The sequence below is a fragment of the Macrotis lagotis genome, chromosome 2, assembly GCF_037893015.1.
Source record: "Macrotis lagotis isolate mMagLag1 chromosome 2, bilby.v1.9.chrom.fasta, whole genome shotgun sequence".
Classification (NCBI taxonomy): domain Eukaryota; kingdom Metazoa; phylum Chordata; class Mammalia; order Peramelemorphia; family Peramelidae; genus Macrotis; species Macrotis lagotis.
The window spans coordinates 33,684,915-33,703,862 of NC_133659.1; the positions used below are offsets into that span (position 1 = coordinate 33,684,915).

Genomic DNA, 18,948 nt, shown 5'->3' on the forward strand with positions numbered 1-18,948 from the left:
ACCAGGCATATGAAATCCACATTTTTGAAGAGTTTAAGGGCAGAGGACTGAGAGAAGAGGGGTCCCCCTTCCTTCCTTTGCTGCCATGCCAGGCCTATGAGAAGTGAGTCCGTGGCAGTGGGTTTGTGCAGGCTGGGCTCTGGAGGCAGGTCCTCAGTGACCTGGGTTACCATGGGAGGCGTGCTCCCCATTTTTTACATCTTTCTAGGCCCCCTCCGTAGTCTTGAGGGAAATTGTTCCTGAGTCCTCAGCATATTTCCTGTCCTCACTGGCTCTTAGGCTTCTGCTTGCCCTAGGGTTTGAAAGGGGTTCTGGAGGACTGGGGGGTTGTTTGCTGAGGATTGAAAGTATTGATCCCTCCATATTATTTGTAGCTGAAGGTGGAGAGCATTCCCCCTGGGGAAGGGCAAGCTGGAAGGGCTTCACTCACCAACCATCCCCCCCCCCCCCCCCAGTGCTTGTGTGCTAGGATCATAGTCTCAGAGCCATCAAGGTCAACCTCCTCATTTTACAGATAAGAAAACTGAACCTCTGGTAGGTCAAGTGAATTCTTCAGGGACTGAACATCAGAGGTGAAATTTGAATCCAGGGCCCCTGACTCCAGAACTAGAATTCTATTATATATTAGTGTTCAGAAGTTGGAGTCCCTGCCAACCGACTTTCTCCCTTAGGGGAAAGAGGTGGAAGTATAGCATCCCCCCAGTTCACCCAGCTCCCGTCCTGCACCCCAGATGTACACTGATAGTCTGAGCCATAAATGGTCATATTTAAGGGGAAGGGATCATGTAGAAAAGGGGTTGGAGATAACAGACTTCAGAGTGGTTTGGTGAAGGATGTAATGGGGGGAGGGCAAAGGGATGTAGACCCTTAGGGCTGGGGGCCTAGACAGGGGGCAGGGAGACTCCTGGAGGGTCAAACAGGGAGGGGGAGACATTAGAGATGTTGTGAAAGAGACCCAGAAGGGTTTTCCTGGCCAGCTAGCCTAGGGGCTTTGCCTACTGCTGTATTTGCCACTCTTCCTGAGTGGGGCCCTTCTTAGGGCAGGTGGGATCCTGGGGTGGAAGAGAGGATGCTGCTGAATGAGGATGAGGCCTCCTTTCTGCCCTCAGGTGTTTGAAGTGCCCGTTGTGGGGTTGGGCTGGTGTGACTCACTGAGATAACTGGGGTCATTGGAAGATCATGGATCTGCCGAAGGAAGGGGGGTTGGAGGCAGTGCCAGCCATGTGGCTGCCTGGGAGACAGGTGTGTGGAAGTGATGGGGTGGGGAGCCTCTGCCTCTTAGCAGCTAGAGCCAGGTTGGCTGCTGGGAAGGCAGCCTCTTAATTAAACGTCTAACAAAATAAAAGCCGCCCAGGCGGACATCCGCACCCTGCTCCGTGACAGCGCATCCAATGTGGTGGCGTTTCTGTAACCGCCCATCTGAGTCTCCACTCGGTTCCACACCGGCTCGTGGAGGGGTTTTCATCACACAGATGAGCGAGGCAAGCTTGACACATGTGCTGCTAAATTGACATCCATAACTTGTTAGTGGCATGGCGCAGGCTGCATCTTGACATTGCCGTTCAGATTCTCCCCAGCATCCTGGGCACTGGGCTTGTATGATCTGTGTTCTCCTGTTCTCTCCCCACCCTAGCCTGAGGCCCAGGGTCTGCCTGATTAGTAAGGCTCAGACAGGTGGGGCCCCATCAGAACTGAGCCCTGCCCCCGAGCTGCACCAGGCTTGTCTCATGGGGACAGGGAGAATCATTAAGGGGTGTATAGTTCATCTTGCTGATAAGCACACCCAAACTTCAACCCCTCTAGTCCTCCCCCAGCTTCTTGTGCTGCTGCTACTTCTGCATCCTCCCTCCTGAGCCCACCTTTGGTGGGGGTGGGGGGGGATTTGGGTGTTGAATGAAGGGCCTCTAGGTTCTGGGGATGTGGCAGCAAACAAGGGATCTCCAGTTTGGGTGGACTGGGATTTACGGAAGTGGCCTTCTGTTCTATGGTTATTACACAAGAGTTTCCTCACTTGGAAGTGGGAGGGGGTTTCAGGAATTCTCTACCAAGGAGAGAGGCAGGGGAGTGAGGGAATGAGCCCCATGAGGTAGGACGGCATGTGGAGGGGCAAGAGATTCTCTCCTGCTCTCTTCTCATTACATCCCTTGGCTGGGGGGTAGCCAGGGGGCCATGGATGATTTCTTGTTTTTTTACCTTTTGTTCTTCCTGGAGCTGGTTAGACCTCTATGAGCAAGGATGCTCCCTCCTTCAGCAGTTCTGAGAAAGATGGTTCAGAGTGGAAGGGCATAGTGGTGGGTTCTGCTCCCCTGATTGTCAGTGGTAAGAGATATCCCCTTGTGGAAGGTCTTGGGACAGAAGCTAGAGGCCCCCAACTGGGGTGGAGCTCGGGGACTCCAGGAGGCAGTCCTCAGTCTGACCAGTCTCTGCTTCAGCTTATCAGGATGCCTAGGGGATCCCTTTGATTCCCAGATCTCTTGGGTGGGGCAAGATTGTGACTGACCTCTTAGCCTAAGGCCCAAGACATCCTCATATCCAGGCCTTGGGGTGGGGTGGGGGGGATTGGTCTAGATAATCTGACCACCTCCATGAGGGTCTGGGCTGTTGTGGGGTGGGCCTGGCCCGAGGCAGATTCCCCCTAGCTCTGTCACTCCCAAGCTGCTGCCTGGTGGACTTGTTCTTTCTGCTTTGATTGAAGGAAATGGCACCAAGTATTGGTTCTGAGACAATCAGCCTTGAGTGCTTGTCTTTGGGGCAGAGAGGGAAATTCTGTTCCCATTGCTGAGCTGGAGGAAGGAGGCTGTTAGCGAGCTGCCCGTCATTCTGTGGCTGCTGATTGGCTGCAGCCGTGAGGCGCGTCACCTCTGATTAGCGGCCTGCCAGAGATGGCGCGTGAGTGAGAACTCCCTGCCAGCCCTGACTTGTCTCATTTCCCATTACTTTTATCCATCACCACAAACGCCCAGGCTCCCCTCCTGAACTAATTAAGTTTGCATGTGTTTAGACACATTGCCAAATAGGGTTTAGCAAAGCGGAACTGAGCTACATCTCTTTCTGAGCAGGCAAGGAGTGGGTGGAAGGAAGCTGGTCCTGGAAATGAGGGAGAAGTGCAACCCCAATTGGGCACAGGTAGAGGAGTAGACACAAAGGAGGAAGGCACAAAGCCAGCCCTTGTACCCTTGGAACCTGTCATCTGCTATGGTCGGCCAGGTTTGAGGCAGGAGAAGGTGGAGGGAACAGAGGGAGGGTCCCGGTGGTGAGGGAGAAGGGCCCATGCATGAGTCAGGAGATGCAGAATCTTGAGAGTGTGTGGAGGCAGTTGGGGGCCAGGTATATGAAGGCTGGAGAAGTTGGGAGGACTAAGCAGGGGAATTTATCATCAGTCCTGATAGTGTTAGGGAGCTACTGGAGTCTAGTTGAGTGTGGGGATGGCAAGGGACAGAGTTTTAGAAGCTCCTGGTCAGCTGGGTGGGAGATGGGCTGAAGTGGGGTGAGATGGGGTAGGGAGGCCCCCCAGCAACTGGTACAGTGGACCAAGCTTAAAGCAGTGAGGGATTGGGGGGGTATCCAAGAGATGTACAGGCCACAGATTGGATATGGAGAGTGAGAGTAAGGGGCCAGGGAGGACAATAAGATATACATTGGGAAAAGGGGAGAGTTTTGGGGAAAGATGATGAGGTGAAGATGTCTGGATGCCATTCATTTTGAATGTCTGAAAGGCCAGACCAGAGGCCAGCAACAGGGCTAGGGCTGGAAACTGGCAACAAGCTTGAGGAACCCCATGGTGACTGACCTTCTGCTCTTGTCCTGTCTGGGTATTTTGGAAGGTAAGGGGTGGGGGCTTTGTTCTCTGTCCCTTAGAAATGAGGATACGGATCCTGATAGTTTATGTTGAGCCCTTCCAGACTCGGGAGACAGATGTTATCTCTCTGGGTCTTCATGACGACCCCAGGAGGTGGATGTTCTCCTTATAACCATTTAACAGGTGAGGAAACTGATGCTGAGAGAAAGTAAGTGGGGTTCCCAGGGCCCCAGGCTAAGAAGTGTCTCAGGTAGGATTCACACTCAGCTCTTCCTGATTCCCAGGCTGGCTCTGTCACCTGACTGAGGCTCAAAGGTGACTGACTGATGGTGATGTCAGAACGTGGGCATCTGATAATGTCTAGCTTGTCATTGCATTAAAGAGGAAGGAGTGAGGAAAGGAGTGAGTCTTTCATAAGTACCGACTGAGTACCAGGCCCTGTACTTTCTAATTTGATTTTCATGCATACCAAGGTGGCAGCTTCCTTGCTGCCTGTAGAGAAGGAAGAGCCTGAACCCAGTGGTCTGAGACTCCTCGACCCTGGGGAGAGAATCCAGCCTAGACAGTGTGTGAATGGAGCCGTGTTCTGCTGGGCTTACTGGGAAGACCCCCCCCCCAACCTAGCCATGAGCCCCCAATCCTGGAACTTCACTTTAGGGACTATGTAACATGAAGGTTCGGAGAAAGATTTAGGGGTTTGAGTGGACCTCAAGCTCTGGCTGACTCAGCTGATGAACCAGAGTCTGTCTCAAAGGGAGCTGCAGGGAGAGGAGGGGCTTCCAGAAGGTGGGTCATCAGTAGAATAGGGCAGTGACTTGGAGGAGGGACTGTCCCAAGGTTGTGGGTCACCGAAAGCTTTCTAGCAATCAGTATTCAAGGGTGGGATAGTCTCTCCTCACTGAGGCTCTTGGGCCCCACTTCTCTGTATGAGGACTCGTAGGGTAGGGCTGACCAGGAGGTCTTGAGGCTTCCCTTTCAACTCTGACCCTGTGGTTCTGTAGGGTAGGTCCAGATGACTGGATTGCACACAGATAACCCCAGAGGCCTCTGACAATCTTCCTGGTCAGAAGACTTCTCTCTCCCAGGTCTACCTGGGAGGCCCAAGCTGGAAGACAAGCCATCATGTCTCCCAGGCCTTCCCTTCTTGAGATCCCCCATGCCCTATTTCCTTCAACTGGTCCTCAGGTGATGCAGCCATCAAGTCTTTAACCACTCAGTTGTCTTCCCCTGGTTGTTCTCCAATGGAACACTGTCTTCTCACTGGGCTTCCTCCCACAAGTCTCCCCCTCCTTAATCCCTCCTTGCTTACTGTCCAAGCCATCTGTCCAGGATGTCAGTCTGACCATGCCACAGCTCTCCTCACTCCCTGCAACTTCCTGTTACCTCCAGAATCAGATATGGCATGTAGGGTTCTCTACAATCTGGTCCCTCATCTTTCCAGTCCTGTGTTCCCCCCCCCAGCATGTTCACTACTTGCATTTTTGGGGTGCCTTCCTATTCACCCTGGCTTTGACTATGCACCTGGGCTTCCACCTGGTGTGAGCAGAAGCCCAACATCAGCTAGTCCCAGAGAGCTTGGCAGTGGCCCCCGTGGAGCCTGTCCTTGGCAGGTCTCGCCCTGTTGCTGACATGTTCTCTGGGCATGCCTTGGGCTAATGTTCTTTCCAGCCCCTTCTCCCCCCCCCCTTCATCAGAGCTATGGGGGCTCAGTGCCTAACCTTCAGGGGTTGGGGGCTCTTCTAGGCGAGTCTCAGAAGCTGCCAGGAACCCATAGTGGGTGCAGCAGCAGCTGTCTCTTGTTAGCAGTGGCTCCCTGCATCATCCTCCTCATCCCGAATCCATCAGCTCAGCCCAGCTCTAATGAGAGAGAGCCATTCATTGTGGGTGACGTTCCCTGCGGAGACTCGGCAGTGGTATTAATTAAAGAAGAGATACCTGGAGCAGCTGATGAAGGGGGCCGTGGGCCTGCCAAGCTCAAATGCATTAGTGGGGAGATGGCCTCGTTAGCCTAACAGGGCCTTAGGCCTGTGAGAGCTCAGGGAGAAGATTCATTTCACCTGCTGTGAGCAGCCTCTGGGAGGAGGTGAGTGGATTGAGCCAAGACAGTCTTCTTCCAGCAGCTGTTTCTGGTCTAGACCTGGCAGCAGGATGTCTGGGGCATCTGGACAGAGCCAGGACCAGGACGGGGGTGGGGAGGTGGGGAGACTAGGCCAGCCGCCCATCACTCTTCCCCTGCCCATTTGCCTTGCGTCCCTGAGAGCCATCCTTTTGTAGGTAGATGCCACCTTCAACTTCCTCATTCATTCCCCATGCCGCCTGAACGCCCTGTTGGGCCCAGGTGAGACCCTCAACTCAAGTCCCCATCCCCTTTTCCCTAGGGAGCTTCCACTCTAACAAAGTAGCACAGAGAGTGACATCCACAGGTTGGATGGTGTCTAGGCCCCCAAGGGGGAATTAGAAGAGGCAGAGATCTTTGAAGAACTAAGGAAGACTTCTTGAGGAAGTAGGATTTAAGTTGTGGGACTAGAGCAGACATTCCTGATGGTGGGAGTGTCCTGAGCAAAGGGGCAGGAAGGGAGGAGGCCAATGGACTGGGGGGCATTTTAGCTCCTCAGTCCTTCAGGGATTTCTGCTTTTCCTCTGCCCTTTAGAAATGTCATCCCCCCCCCCCCCCCCCGCCGCAATTGCTTGCCCCCTGCCAGCAGAGCCTTGAAGCTGTGTGGAGGGAGACCGGAGTGGCCTGTAGCATATGCTCATAGCTTGGGGAGACCGAGCCCTTCAGAGTTTGTAAAGTGCATCATTGGATCCTCGGTTGTTGGCAGGTACCATTCTCATCCCCATTTTGTAGATGAGGAAACCGAGGCTGAGGAGGACTCTACAGTCAGGTCTTCCTGGCCCTGTCCTTGGTTCACTACCCTCTGAAAGAGATCAGAACAAGAATGAAGAGGCCTTGAATGCCAGACTAAGGAGCAGAGCAGGAGAATGTGGTATTCTGAATATGTGAAGGGGAATCTGGCTGTTGTGGGAGATTATGTGGAGCAGTGGGGCTGCTAGTATTTAGTGTCAGAGTCCTGAGTTCAAATCCTAGATCAGTTACTTCCATCCTGGGCAAGTCCCACCCTTTCTCTTCAACTCTTAACCTATCTTTAGAAAGAGTGAGACAGGACAATGACCACGGTAAATGGAATGAGAGCAAAGAGAGGGAGGAAGACTAGCAGTCTGGGCTTTGTGTTAAGTGGCTCAAATGACAGAGAGGATATGGTGGTGGCCTCCTGCTGTCTCCTCTGGGGCAGTGCCTGGCCTTCTCTTTTCTCTCTGGGCTGTGCCAGCCCATCTCCAGCACCGGACATCTGGTCCTTGTCCCTGGGCCCTTTCCCCCAACGTGTTGACTAGGGAGCAGAGGGGAGGACAGTGGCTGGTGTGGCCCTGGCTCCATTCCAGGAGACCACTTGCCCACGAGTTCCCCCAGTTATGTCTATGGTAAAAGGGAAGTGCTCTGGCCCTGATGCAGCCATAAAGCACCGGCTGAGCTTGAAGGGTTTATGGCTGGGGGGCGGTGCCCAATTCACATTAGTGAATTCTTAACCATGACTTATGCTCAGGCTTAGTTTTATTTACCATTTTAATCCTCCATGTGCAAGTTGGACCAGCCAGGCCAAGGTAGTTTATGAAGGCCCTCCTTGGGCAAGCCCCACCTAGGGAGCCAAAGGCTGCCACCACTTCGGAAGATGGGAAGAAATTCTGCCAGCCCCCCTCATTGCCTGTGCCTTCCAGAGGCAGCCCAGTCCCCTAAGGGAGGGGCCCCCCACATCTCAAGCACTCTTAGTTGACTCTGACAGAATTCTTCCCAGCACAGCCAGTCCCATTTTACAGATGAAGCAGCTGAAGCAGAGAGCTATGTCAGGGACTTGCTGCAGGTCATTACTGGTGCGTATCACAGGCAGAACCTATATTCCAGAGATTCTGCACTTTCACCCGCCCTCATCTCCAGGGAAGAAAGGCTGGGAGAATGTGTGGTTTGATGGGGACATTCCTCTGGGTTCCTCTGTAGGGGGCTGCCTCCCAGTACCCTCTCCCCACAGGCCCCTACCCTGGTGGGCACACTGGCAGGGGCTACTGAGTCTGCTGCTTTTGCTGTGTGGTAGGGAAAGGGTTTCTCAGGTTGGCGCTTCCCTGGGAGCATCCTGGAGGCTGATTCTGTCTGTGGAGGAGAGAATTAATCTCCCACTTCCCATGCCTGCAAGGTGAGTGACCCCTGTTTTGTCAGCCCCTGACAATCTGCTCTCTAATTCACAGCCAGGGTAATGGAGACATTAGGTAGCTCTGAAGCAAGTGCAGATGGAGGATGGGGAGGGTGGCCTGGTGGGTGTCTTTCATCTCAGACACCCCCAGTCTGTCTGTCTCTGTCTCTGTCTCTGTCTCTGTCTCTGTCTCTCTCTCTCTCTCTCTCTCTCTCTCTCTTCTCTCTCTCTCTCTCTCTCTCTCTCACACACACACACACACACACACACACACACACGAGCATTCAGACACACGGGTATACCAGGGTGGATGGCATCAGCCACCGGGTGGGAGCTGGTGTCAAGGCTGCCCATCTGTGCCACACACCCCCAGGAGCGCCTGCGGAGACAGGAGTTAGAAGTTGGTCTCTGTTGGCTTTTGTCTCCTGGTTTCTTTGGGGTAATTTGCCTTTGTGTTAAATGGCTCAAGTGACAGAGAGGGTGTAGCGATAGCCTCCTGGTGTCTCCTCTGGGGCAGTTTCTGGCAGCTTGGGGAGCGGCTCCTGAGTGGTCTCAGCTCGTTGTGTTGGGTTAAGTAGAAGTGAGGGGAGTGTGGAGTGGGGGCAGGAGGATAATGAACCATGAGGGTCCGGGCTGGAGCGTGGTGGCTTCTGAAGGCGTCTCCTCATCCGTCTGCTGAGGGCTCTGCTTTGGGGAAGAAAGGGAACCAGCCCCGAGCCTGACAGGCCCTCCTTTCTGCCGGTGCAGGCAGCCCGAGGCAGCCTGTCTCTTTGTTAACAGAGTGACAGCAATGTGACACCGTGGAAATAATTACTAACAAATCACGGTGCTGACTGCAAACAGCTCTCGGGCTTCAGAGGCTTGTCAGGGTGCAGTGGAGCAGCACCGGAGGAGGGCGCAGGCCCCCACCCCCACGGCAGAGGCCCAGCCCCCAACCCTCCCACCTCAAGGCTTGGGGTTGCCGCCTGGCCTGGACCTCGGGAGGAGGGCACCAGAGGGGGCCCAGGCATGTGGGTGGGGGCTGCCGACCTTCCCTGGGATATTTCCCACCTCCCCACTTCAGCAGTCTTTGTCAAGTGGATGTTGTCCGGGCCTGCTTGCCTAGTGGACAGGCTCGACTGTCTGGCCGGGGTGGGGGGGGGTGCGGGGAGTAAATAACCCTGCTATGGGTTCTGGCCAGAAGGGCCTGAGCCCACACCCCACCTCATACAATATTTATACAGGGATGGGAGTCAGCTGCGGTGACCTCCTGGGTCATCCCGCTAAATAGCTCCTGAATTGCCCTGCATTCTAATTGGCGCAGCTGTCCTTTGCCCTCCCATTGTCTGGCAGCTCTGCGAGTGCCTGTGGCAGGGGAGGCCGGGGAACAAAAGCTTGGCTTCCCAGCTTCTGGGTCCTTTGTGGGTCTGCCCTAGATTGGGGAGGAGCTCTGAGGAATGGGCCCACAGCCCCTTTGCTTCAAGGCTGAGGCCGGTGTGGCATGTCTTTGCCTCGGAGTGGGTGGGGGGCACACTTCCTTTCACACGGGTCCACAGGGCATGAACCAGTTGCACACCCTACCTCCTTCCATGCCAGCTGCAGTTGGGGGTGCGGTGCTGGTCCAGAGCCCCTCTCTCCAAGCATCCTTAGGCTTTCCACTGGCACCTGGCAGGTTGGGCGAATGGGACTTGTGGCCCAGGTCCCAGGAGACTTTAGGAGAGCAATGATGGCAACAGGTGCTGGGTTTGTCACTTTATCAGGGGGCAGATGATACACTTAATAACTTGGACCTATTTGCAAAGGTTGCCTGCATGACATGTGGCTGCCCTCATCTTGGGCAGGCCCGGTTTCTTCCAGAGCTTGCTGAGGATTGCCAACCCCAAGGGAGAGGGGGCAGGGCTGTCCCCCTTCCCTCCTAGGCTGTGCACTCTGACAGTATTCTGTCTCCCTACACCTTCGATCTGACAGTCAAGGTCAAGGAGGGAAGGGAGGTGGAACCTCACAAGGACAGGACTTTCCACTTTCCCTTCTGCTTGATCCCCCTCAGTTCCAGTGGTTTCAGGAAATATGTGGCGGGGCGGGGGGGCAGCCAGGAGAGGGTAGAGGACGCAGAAGGCTGCTTGGAAGGGCCTTAGGGAGCCAGCTTGCAGAGGTTAGAAGTGGACACTGAAGGAGGCCAGGCCCGAGCTTCCAAAGTCATGATGAGTTTGGTCCAGGGAACAGACTCATTCACCACATCCCAGAGCACGGAAGGGGGCAGCTTGCTTATTGGCAGGTGCCCCCCCCCAGAGGCAAGAGAACTTTGGGACTTGTTCCTAGAGCCGGTGAGGATGGGCATTTGAGCAGTTCTTGGGTGGGCTTGACCCAGGAAGGGAATGTGTGTGGATAGAGCCCTCCACTCCTGCCCCTTCCCTGAGAGGTCACGCCTGGCTGAGTTCCTAACACGTTCCAGCAGGAGCAACCGCTGTCTGCCAGCCCCGGCGCAGGTGATGTCCTTTCATCTCAGCCATCGGGAGCCAAGCGGAAATTAAATTCGCTTTGCTCCCTGGATATGGGGTTGATGCCAGGACCTGGGCTTCTTCTGGAGTCTGCCTGCTGCTGAGGTGGGGGCATTCGGGCTCCCCACCTGTGTGACAGCCCCTGAGATGAAAACCTAGGGTGCCCTGGATGGGTCAAGCCTGCCTGAACTTGAGTGTGTGGCGTTGGCAGAGATGGGGAGTGCTGAGGCCGACCCTGGCCGGTGAGTCAGCCAGGAAGGCACCAGCCTCTACTGCTGGTTCAGACTGCTGAGAGGAGTCCTTTGAGAGGTCTGTAGATGCCTTATGGGTGCTGGCCCCCCAAGAGGCAGCTGCGCAAGCATACGCCAGGATTAACCTGGACGCAGACCTAAGAAGCCCAAGTGTAACAGAAGCACTGCTATCTGTTGTTCCCACAGAATGTGGATGGAGACCCTTGTTTTAGAGGTGAAGTGTGGGGGTCCATACAGGGAGGGGGTCTTGGGGGGTGGCCATGGTGCCCCGGGTATTGCAGAGGCTCTGGTCTGACCTTCCCAGCAAAGGCCCAGGTCTGGTGCCCTACTGGCCCTGAGCCATGAGAAGCAGATCCAAGATGATTTGGTCCAAGCTCCCTGCCCAGACACACCGAGGGGACAGAGGGCTGAGACTTGAGGTCCCTGACATTGGGGGCCCTGACTTCTTTCTCATGGAGCAGAGCTCCAGAGATTGGGGGAGAGGCCCCCCCAGGGGACCACAGCCTGACCTTTGCACCCTACTCTCTTAGGCTCTTGCCAGGCTTCCCTGGCTCCAGCACTGACCCGGTGCTCCTCCTCCCCTTCTGCATCGCCTGCGTGACTTGTGGGTGGGAGGCCCCCGGCTACAAAATGACTTACCCCTGAGCATGCGGTCAGGAGGCCCCCGTGGCACTTGATGTGACTTGTGCTGGTGAAGTCCGACAAGCCCTTGCAGGCCTTTGATTCTCGCTCTCAGCCCCTCCCTTCCCATATGTGGCAGCTCCTTTGTCTGTGGGCCAGGTGAGGGCTTGCGTGGCCTGGAGCCCACTCCCCACCTCTGGGGCTCGGCAGTGACATTCATTAGCAGAGGGGCTTCAGAAAAAGACATTTCAATGCTGTGCAGACCCCTCACCAGAAGACTTCCTCCTCGCCCCAGGCCCCCTCCCCCCCAGTCGAAGCGTGGCTGCTGCTGGTGAGATTCATTAGCGCACCCTGACAGGCGACAGCGGGCGGCAGGCGGACGGAGGCGCTCACTGTCTCCTTCCCGCTCCCCCGCTCCCATGCTCCTGCTTCACGAACACTGATATTTAAAGCTGATGGGCTGCTTATAGACTTCTTGTACCATGACAAGTTTGGAGTGCTGGGGGAGCAGCCAGACACGGAGCTGACTATCCAGTTGGGATTTAAAGCAGCCCTCTCTGCTGACCCTCCGCAGCCCTCCGGCCCCCAGAACGTGCATCAGCTCCGCGGGCTGGCCTCCTGAAGGGTCTCCGCAGCTCCGCTCTGGGCAAGGCTGGGGACGGGGCAAAGGCTTTTGAGCGGCGGAGGAGGTGGAGGAGGCAGCGTGTGGACACTCCGAGTAGCCAGGGCTCCAGGCCCTGGGCTCTGTCTCTGTGGGTGGGGCTACACCCTCCCCTCCAGTCTCCCTTCAGTATATGTGGCCGGACAGGCCCTGCCTGAGAGGGCCCCATCAGTCCAGGGGTGCGCCGCCGACCCAAAGGGTAATGAATGCTCTCAATACAGGGATGCCTGGAGCTGTCCCTGGGCCACCAGACAGGATCGCTGATGCTAGGAAGAGCCCCCCATAAACTGCTGGGGGGTGGTCTGATCCCCAGGAAGCACCAGCCCTGCTTCAGCTGGGTCTCTCCCCAGGGAGAGTCATCAGCTCCCCACTCTTCCTTCCCATTAGTAGGCGGTTCAGGTGATGATTGTGTGTTTATCAGCATCACCTGTATACCTGAACTCCATCACGAACCTACTTTTGCCTCTCCTCTCCCCTCCCCTCTCCTCCCCTCTCTCCCCTTTCCTTTTTCTTTCCTCCCATCCTCTCTCTCTTTCTTCTCATGCCTTCTCTTTGCTCCTATCCCTTTGCTTGCCTTTTCCCTCTTTCCTTCTCTCCCCTCCCTCTTTTCCTCTTCTCCCTTCCCCCCTTCTCTTCACATGGTGGTGACTCAGAGCCGAGATGGCAGAACCTGTTGAAATGAGGCCCCTATTTCCTAGTTTGACCCCCTGAATAATTAGGGTTAAGTTGATATGCTATCTCAGTGGTGACACATTTTATCTGTCTCTGTTTGTACAAGAGGATACAATGGGGGAGGAAGGACCAATTTGTGTCCTGTGCGTTCTAACCAGGCGGAGATAAAAGGTGTCACCAGCCCGATAAGGGCCCAGCCTCACGCTCCTCTCTCATTGTTGCTCAATTGGCTCCATGTTTAATCCCATTCTTTCTCTCCTTCCATTCCCTGGGTCATATTTCACCTCGATGCCATCCTGTAATGATGCCCTGCTCAGTGTGGGAGGAGATAGGCACCCCTGGCTGACAGCCCGCCCTGATAACCAAACTCCAGCCCATCCATCATCAGCCGCTCTCCTCAACTTAAGGAAAAGTGATAACGAAAGCGGGGCCGTTTATCACCGGGGCTGTTGATTTCTTCCGGGATTGGAGAACTGGCTCCTAGTGACAGACAGAGGCAATCGGAGGAGCGGGGAGACAAAGACAAGCCACCAGCCTCCCTTGTTCTCCTGCCTACTGGTGTGTGGGCTGGGGTCCCCATTCTCAGGACCAGCTCCCTCTGGGGGGGGGTCCCCAAATAGACCCCCTCTCCTGGAAGGCATGTGGGGTCTGACCTCTCTGTAGCTTCCAGGGTGGCCCGAGCAGATCACAGGACCTCTTAATTCTTGGGAGATTATTAGTTGCCCCAAATCTCATTTCTTCATTGTGGTCTGGCTTTTGTCCTCTAGAATCTAGATCTATTTGTGTGTGCCTTCATCCCAGGATGAAGTGCCCATGGTGGACCAGGCTGTCCAAGGCTGGCCTCGTTTCCTTTGATCTGATAGCCAGGTCATAAGGGCCATCCCCTGCCCTTACCCTTTCTCACCTGATGCTGGTCCTCTTAGGATCTTATTAATACAGCTTTGCAAACAGGCTTTCTCTTGGGGAAGGGACTCTACCAATGAGACAGGCTCAAGATGGGTTCTGTTGGCAGTGCCTCACTGATAATAAATTAGCTCACCCAGAAACTTTCTGAATTGGGTTAGCATGGATCAGCCCAGGAGAGTGGAAATTTGGAATTTCCAAGCCTGATTTGGTGACCCTCTCCCCTCTGGCCAGGCTAAAGGAGGTCGCAGACCTGATAGGCTTCCGCCCTCCATCTTGGAATGGGGGAAGACGTCTGAGCACCAGGCATTGTACCAGGGTGAGCCTCTGCCCAAGGATAGTTCTCCATGAAGGCAAGATTCTATGGGGTTACCAGCACCGGGCAACCGTGACCTTGCAGACCCTGTCGAGATGGTGCAGCAGGGTGGGGGCCAAGGCTCATGGTACAGACAGGTCACTTCAAACACCCTGTATCTGCCAAGTGACCCTTGTGGGAGCCTCAGGCACTGGATTTGTAAAACAGGATGTCTTTTGCTGCCTGCCCATCTGCCCAGGAGAGCCCTAAGGGCCCTCCTGGGTTGTCTGAAGTTGCCCTGTTGTGGTGTGTGTGTGTGTGTGTGTGCTGGACACCTGGGCTAGGAGCAAGAGTTAAGAACTTTGAGCTGGCAATGTTCGGTTTCAGATCATTTGCCAGACACGTCTTTGCTGGGTAACCTTCTGCCTGTCACTTGACTGCTCTGTGCCTCAGCTTCTTCCTTTGTAAAATGAGGACAATTTTGGTAGCTCCCTTGAGTTCTTGTGATTCCAGTGTCTGATGTACGTGAAACACAGCCCGGGCCTACCTCTTTGGCACACCCGCGGCATTGCTATTGTTCCTGAGAAGGCTGGAAGCCACCCTGGCCGCTCTGCTGGGCTCGTGGACTGGGCTCCTCTTGTGCATGGGTGGGGGTGGCTTTGCTTAGAGAAGGCCCCAGCAGGAGCCGGCAGCCACAGCTGAACCGTCTTGGAGGAACCCAGCGGGTTTCTGTCTGGGGCTCTGCTTCCCCTTCCTTCTCCTCCCCCCAAACCTGCTCTTCAAAGCACAGCCCCTTCCCCTGATGGGTCTGCCAATTCCCTGGGCCCATTAGCCAGCAGGCCATGAGGGAATGTTCCCCTGCATTCCCCATTTAATGAGCCCCTCACTTGGCACACCTGTTTGCCATCAGTGCTGTGGGGGAGGGCAGCTCTCAGCCCACGTGGCAGGTGGGACCAGGGTTGTCAGCGCTGAGAGACTGCCTCTGAGCTGGGGGGGGTCTTCTTCCCATCTTGTCCCCTGCCCCTGCTTTGTTTTACTCTCCTGAGGGCATAGTCATGCCCCAAGGCACCCCCAGGGAGAGAAGAGGCTCAGTCTGTTTCTTTAGTTTAAAGGAATACGGTGAAAAGGAAGTTTATGTTTAGTGAGGAGGGAAATGTCCCTAAGCCCGTTTGTGGGGAGGGGGCCCTCGACAGAAGAGCATGACTGGGGAGCCCAGACTCGAACCCATGGAGGTGGCACACCAGCTTTGGCGCAGCTCCTGTGTCATTAGGGCCAGCCTGTCAGAATGACCGACTCCTTCCTGGGTCCTCTGGCAGGGAGGCCTGGCACCTGGCACCAACCTGTGACTCCTCTCTGTGAAGCACCTGCCCATCTTTAGGGCCCTCTGAGATCTGTAGTATGCATACTCTTGTTGGGGGCAGATTTACAGAGAATGAACACATGCTCTCTGACAGAGGACTAGTGACTTGTTGAAATGGCCACACGCTTGGCGGGTGGGGGATGGGGGTGTGTGTCTGTGTCTATGACTGCGGCAATGGCAAGCAGACTTCTCTACCCCTGGATTTGGGGTGTGTGAGTTGGGTGGGAGCCCTCATTTGGGGTGTCTCGTCCTACTCCCTAGGGAAGGCCTTGCCATTGCAACCATTCCTTGGAGTGAGGCGGATGGCCAGAGGGACTCTTGTCCAAAGAACCCTGGCCCAAGGAATGAAGCCAGCTATGTGTGCATTTTACAGCCTCGGCATAATTGGCCCTTCTCTATTGGCTGCCAATGACGCCATGCAAACCCCTCGTAAAGCGAGGGCGGGCGGCCTGCACCTGTGGGCTGGCTACATGTATAAAATTTCATTTGACGGCAGCAATAAGCATGACCAGATGACAACAGGCCCTGCCATGCCAGCCGCCAGCAAATCTGAGCCCCTGTAAACCATGACTGGAATGGGGGTGGGGTGGGGCGGGCCCCTCCTGGTACTCCTGCACCTCCACATGGGTAGCCCCCCTTTAGCTGCCTGGAGGCTTGGGCCTCCCCAACCTTTTGGCAGGACAGGACACCTGGAGCTGTCCACTTGGTGGTTGCACCCTTGAGGTTCAATCTGCTAACCTAGAGGGAAGAAGAGACATGCCAGCCTGCATCCTGCTGGGGGCCAGGTTGGGGACCAGGTTGAAGACCAGAGGAGAGATTGCCACTCTGCAGATGCCAACTAAATGTCTCCTGGGCACTGTGCCCAAACCTCCCTTACCCCAGCCAGGGATAGGAGGGCAAAGGGGAGACAGTGCTAGGAGTGCCAGGACATAGGGCAACAGCCCCTACCCTTTCGGAACTTGCCACCATGTCCACAGAAGTTGGCACAAGAGAGAAGGTTAACTGCTTTTACTGAAATGCAGTATAGCCAATGTCCAACGTGTTCTGTCCATTTGCTAATCCTTCAACAGTGTCCAAAGAGGAAATGAGGCTGGATTGGCATGACCTTTCCTGGCCAGGCATGGCTGCCCCTAGGTGATGGCTGCTCCCAAGTCAGCCTTTTAATCACAGGCTCTAGAGTTTTGCCAGAAATCCACGTCAAGCTCACTGACCTAGAGCCTGCCAGTGATATTCTTGCTGATTTTGAAAATCAGGATGACATGGACGCTTCTCCAAGCCTGCGGTCCCTCCTCTGTCCTCTGGCCTTTGAAGGTCCCTGCACTATCAGTGATGACTGGGCAGCCACTGCTTCCAGGGCCTTGAGCCTCCTCTATGGGATGGGGTTTGTGGAGAACAGCCAGGTGTTCCCTTTCCTGCCTCTCTTCCACTTCCTCTGGGCTCTTAACTAAATGTGCTGTTTTCTGTCCTTCCCCTTGGCAAAGAAGGAGGCAGGAGCTGTACCTGGAATCTGTGGTTTAGGAACTCCCCGAGGAGGAAGCTCCCTTTGTCATTGCAGGGGTGCTAACTTCTTAGTGATTTGTCTCCAAAGAGAGTTTCTGAAGGCACTCACTGAAAAGAGAAGTGACTTATTCAGGGTCACTCAGCTCCTTCCTGCCCCTGAGACTCAAGACCCTCTCTTCACCTGCCTGTGGCCTGTTTCCACACCTCAGCCCAGGCAGCAAACCTACTGTGGACTGGGGATGCAAGGTCTGCCAGGAACATCTGTTCTCTTGGAGGATCTGGGCAAGTTTGCAAATGGCTGTCAGGCTCTGTTGAGGCCCTGGGCTGTCTTGGGTAGGCCACCTTAGTGTCCTCATCTTGAGAATGGGAGCAATAAGATTGAGGAGGATACATTCCTCCTAGGGTTTTGGGGAAGCCCCAAGGAGATGTCTGTAAGAGGCTGCAAATTGTAAAGCTTCACAGAAATGAAAATCATTAAGAAAGATGAGGACTCAGAGATGGGGAGGGGAAAAGAAGGGAGAGAAGAGAAGAGAGGAAAGGAAAGGAGTCCAGTCTTCAGGGAAGCTAGGATACAAAGCTGAGCTGCTTCAGTCTCTCTCCAGGTAAGAGACCCTTGAATTAGATAGGATAGAACCCAAATGGCCCATGGCGAAAGTCAAGTTAGCTGGCCCACATGACCTAGGTCCAAACGCTCAGTCCTGAATGGACTGGCAATCTCAGGGAGAACCATCTTAGAGATGGTGGAAGAGAGACTACAGGGCCAGAGAAGGACCAGTGAAGCCTAGAACCAAGGATGCAGACTAGGCCAGATTGCTCCATCATGATTCCTGGTGGACATCACCTGGTGAGCCAGCCTCAACCAGGGCCCAGTGCAATGCTGCAGGATAGTGTACCTAGAATAGAACTTCCCAGAGCACTTAATGAACAGAGATTAGCCAAATACTAGTTCAACTACTTGGTTTCAGAACTGGCTGACTAGGTGACGACCCCAGGTTATTTTGGCAGGGAACCTCCAGTGGAGTGGCCCAGGGGTCTGATCATTAGCCCTGTGCTGTTGTAACTACATTCTTCTCTTGCTGAAGTCCTAGATGGCAGGTCTTGCAGATGGCTGGCTGGTTTACTGGGACCTGACAAAAAGGCAGTTTGGTCTTGGTTAGCTGGAAGAACTAACAAGGAGAACCGTCCCAAAGTGGAATGGGGCACCTCAGGCCATGGTGCGGTAGACTCCCCATCAGTGGGAGTCTGTAAGAGAGGTCCTACTCCAATTGGGTGTTGGCTTGTTGAATATATGGTAATGGAGGGGGTTTTTTCCTCTTATGAATTGTATGCATATGCTCTCCTACCCATGGAGGTGGTCCCATTTCTGTTCCATAAGAGAAACAGGCCCCCATTTTCATGGGAACTCAGAGAGCTGAAACCTGAGTGAGTGGATCCCATCCAAACAATCTCCTCGCCCTCCTCTTTTCAGGCACTGGCTCCCTCCCCTTCCCCCAGCCTGACCCAAGTCTGCTGATACCCTTGACTTTGTCCGTTGAATTCATCCTTGGGATCTCAGTTCAGGTGCTTCTTGCTCCTTAAAGTTCACCATGTCCTGTAGCTCATTCAAGAGCCCATACCACCTCTCATTGACCTCCCAGAAGTTGACGCTCACTCAGAGTCCGGCTTCTTTGCTTCTGCCTTGCCTTAGAAGGCAACTCTCACCCTGTTCTCTTTGCTCTCTTTCAGGCTGCCTGGGCAGTGCCAGTACCTGGGGTTACCAGTGGCTGATTACTTCAAGCAGTGGATCAACCTGAAAAAGGTACCTGTGTTTCCTTATGTGTGTCTGGCCTTGGCTGTGATGGTGAATATGAACTCTGTTCCTCTAGGTCCTATAAAGGCCTTTCCTTCTCCCTTCCCTGGCTTTTTTTGACTTTTCTTTCTCTCTTTGCTTTCTTTTCTTCCTCCCTTCACTCTGGTTGGTCACCTGAATGCTGTTTGTGGGGAGAGGGATGGAACTGACCTGGCAGCCATGGGGTTCCCCAAGGATCTGGACTGAAGGGAGCAGGTTCTGTTGGGGGGGGGGGCTCCACAGGAACTCACCACACATTTTGGGGCACTGAGGGATTTCAGAGCCACACTTTCCTCAGATGGGTGATCTTCATGGGCTTGGTGTATAGACATATTTCTGG

The 18,948-nt window shown here is 54.7% G+C and overlaps 1 protein-coding gene and 1 long non-coding RNA gene across 5 annotated transcripts in view; both read left to right on the forward strand.

The window, feature by feature from the left end:
- Positions 1-18,948, forward strand: part of ERI3 (ERI1 exoribonuclease family member 3) — a 165,458-nt gene that overhangs the window by 66,008 nt on the left and 80,502 nt on the right. For all 4 annotated transcript variants that reach the window (XM_074221601.1, XM_074221604.1, XM_074221602.1 and 1 more), the window contains exon 6: positions 18,506-18,578. In XM_074221601.1, the coding sequence (XP_074077702.1) occupies positions 18,506-18,578 (73 nt within the window). The remainder of the gene's footprint in view (positions 1-18,505; positions 18,579-18,948) is intronic.
- Positions 925-18,499, forward strand: LOC141512566 (uncharacterized). Its single transcript, XR_012475527.1, has 6 exons — positions 925-2,889; positions 3,060-5,882; positions 6,502-10,759; positions 11,299-13,280; positions 13,860-13,944; positions 18,249-18,499. It is a non-coding gene; the product is annotated as an uncharacterized LOC141512566 (long non-coding RNA).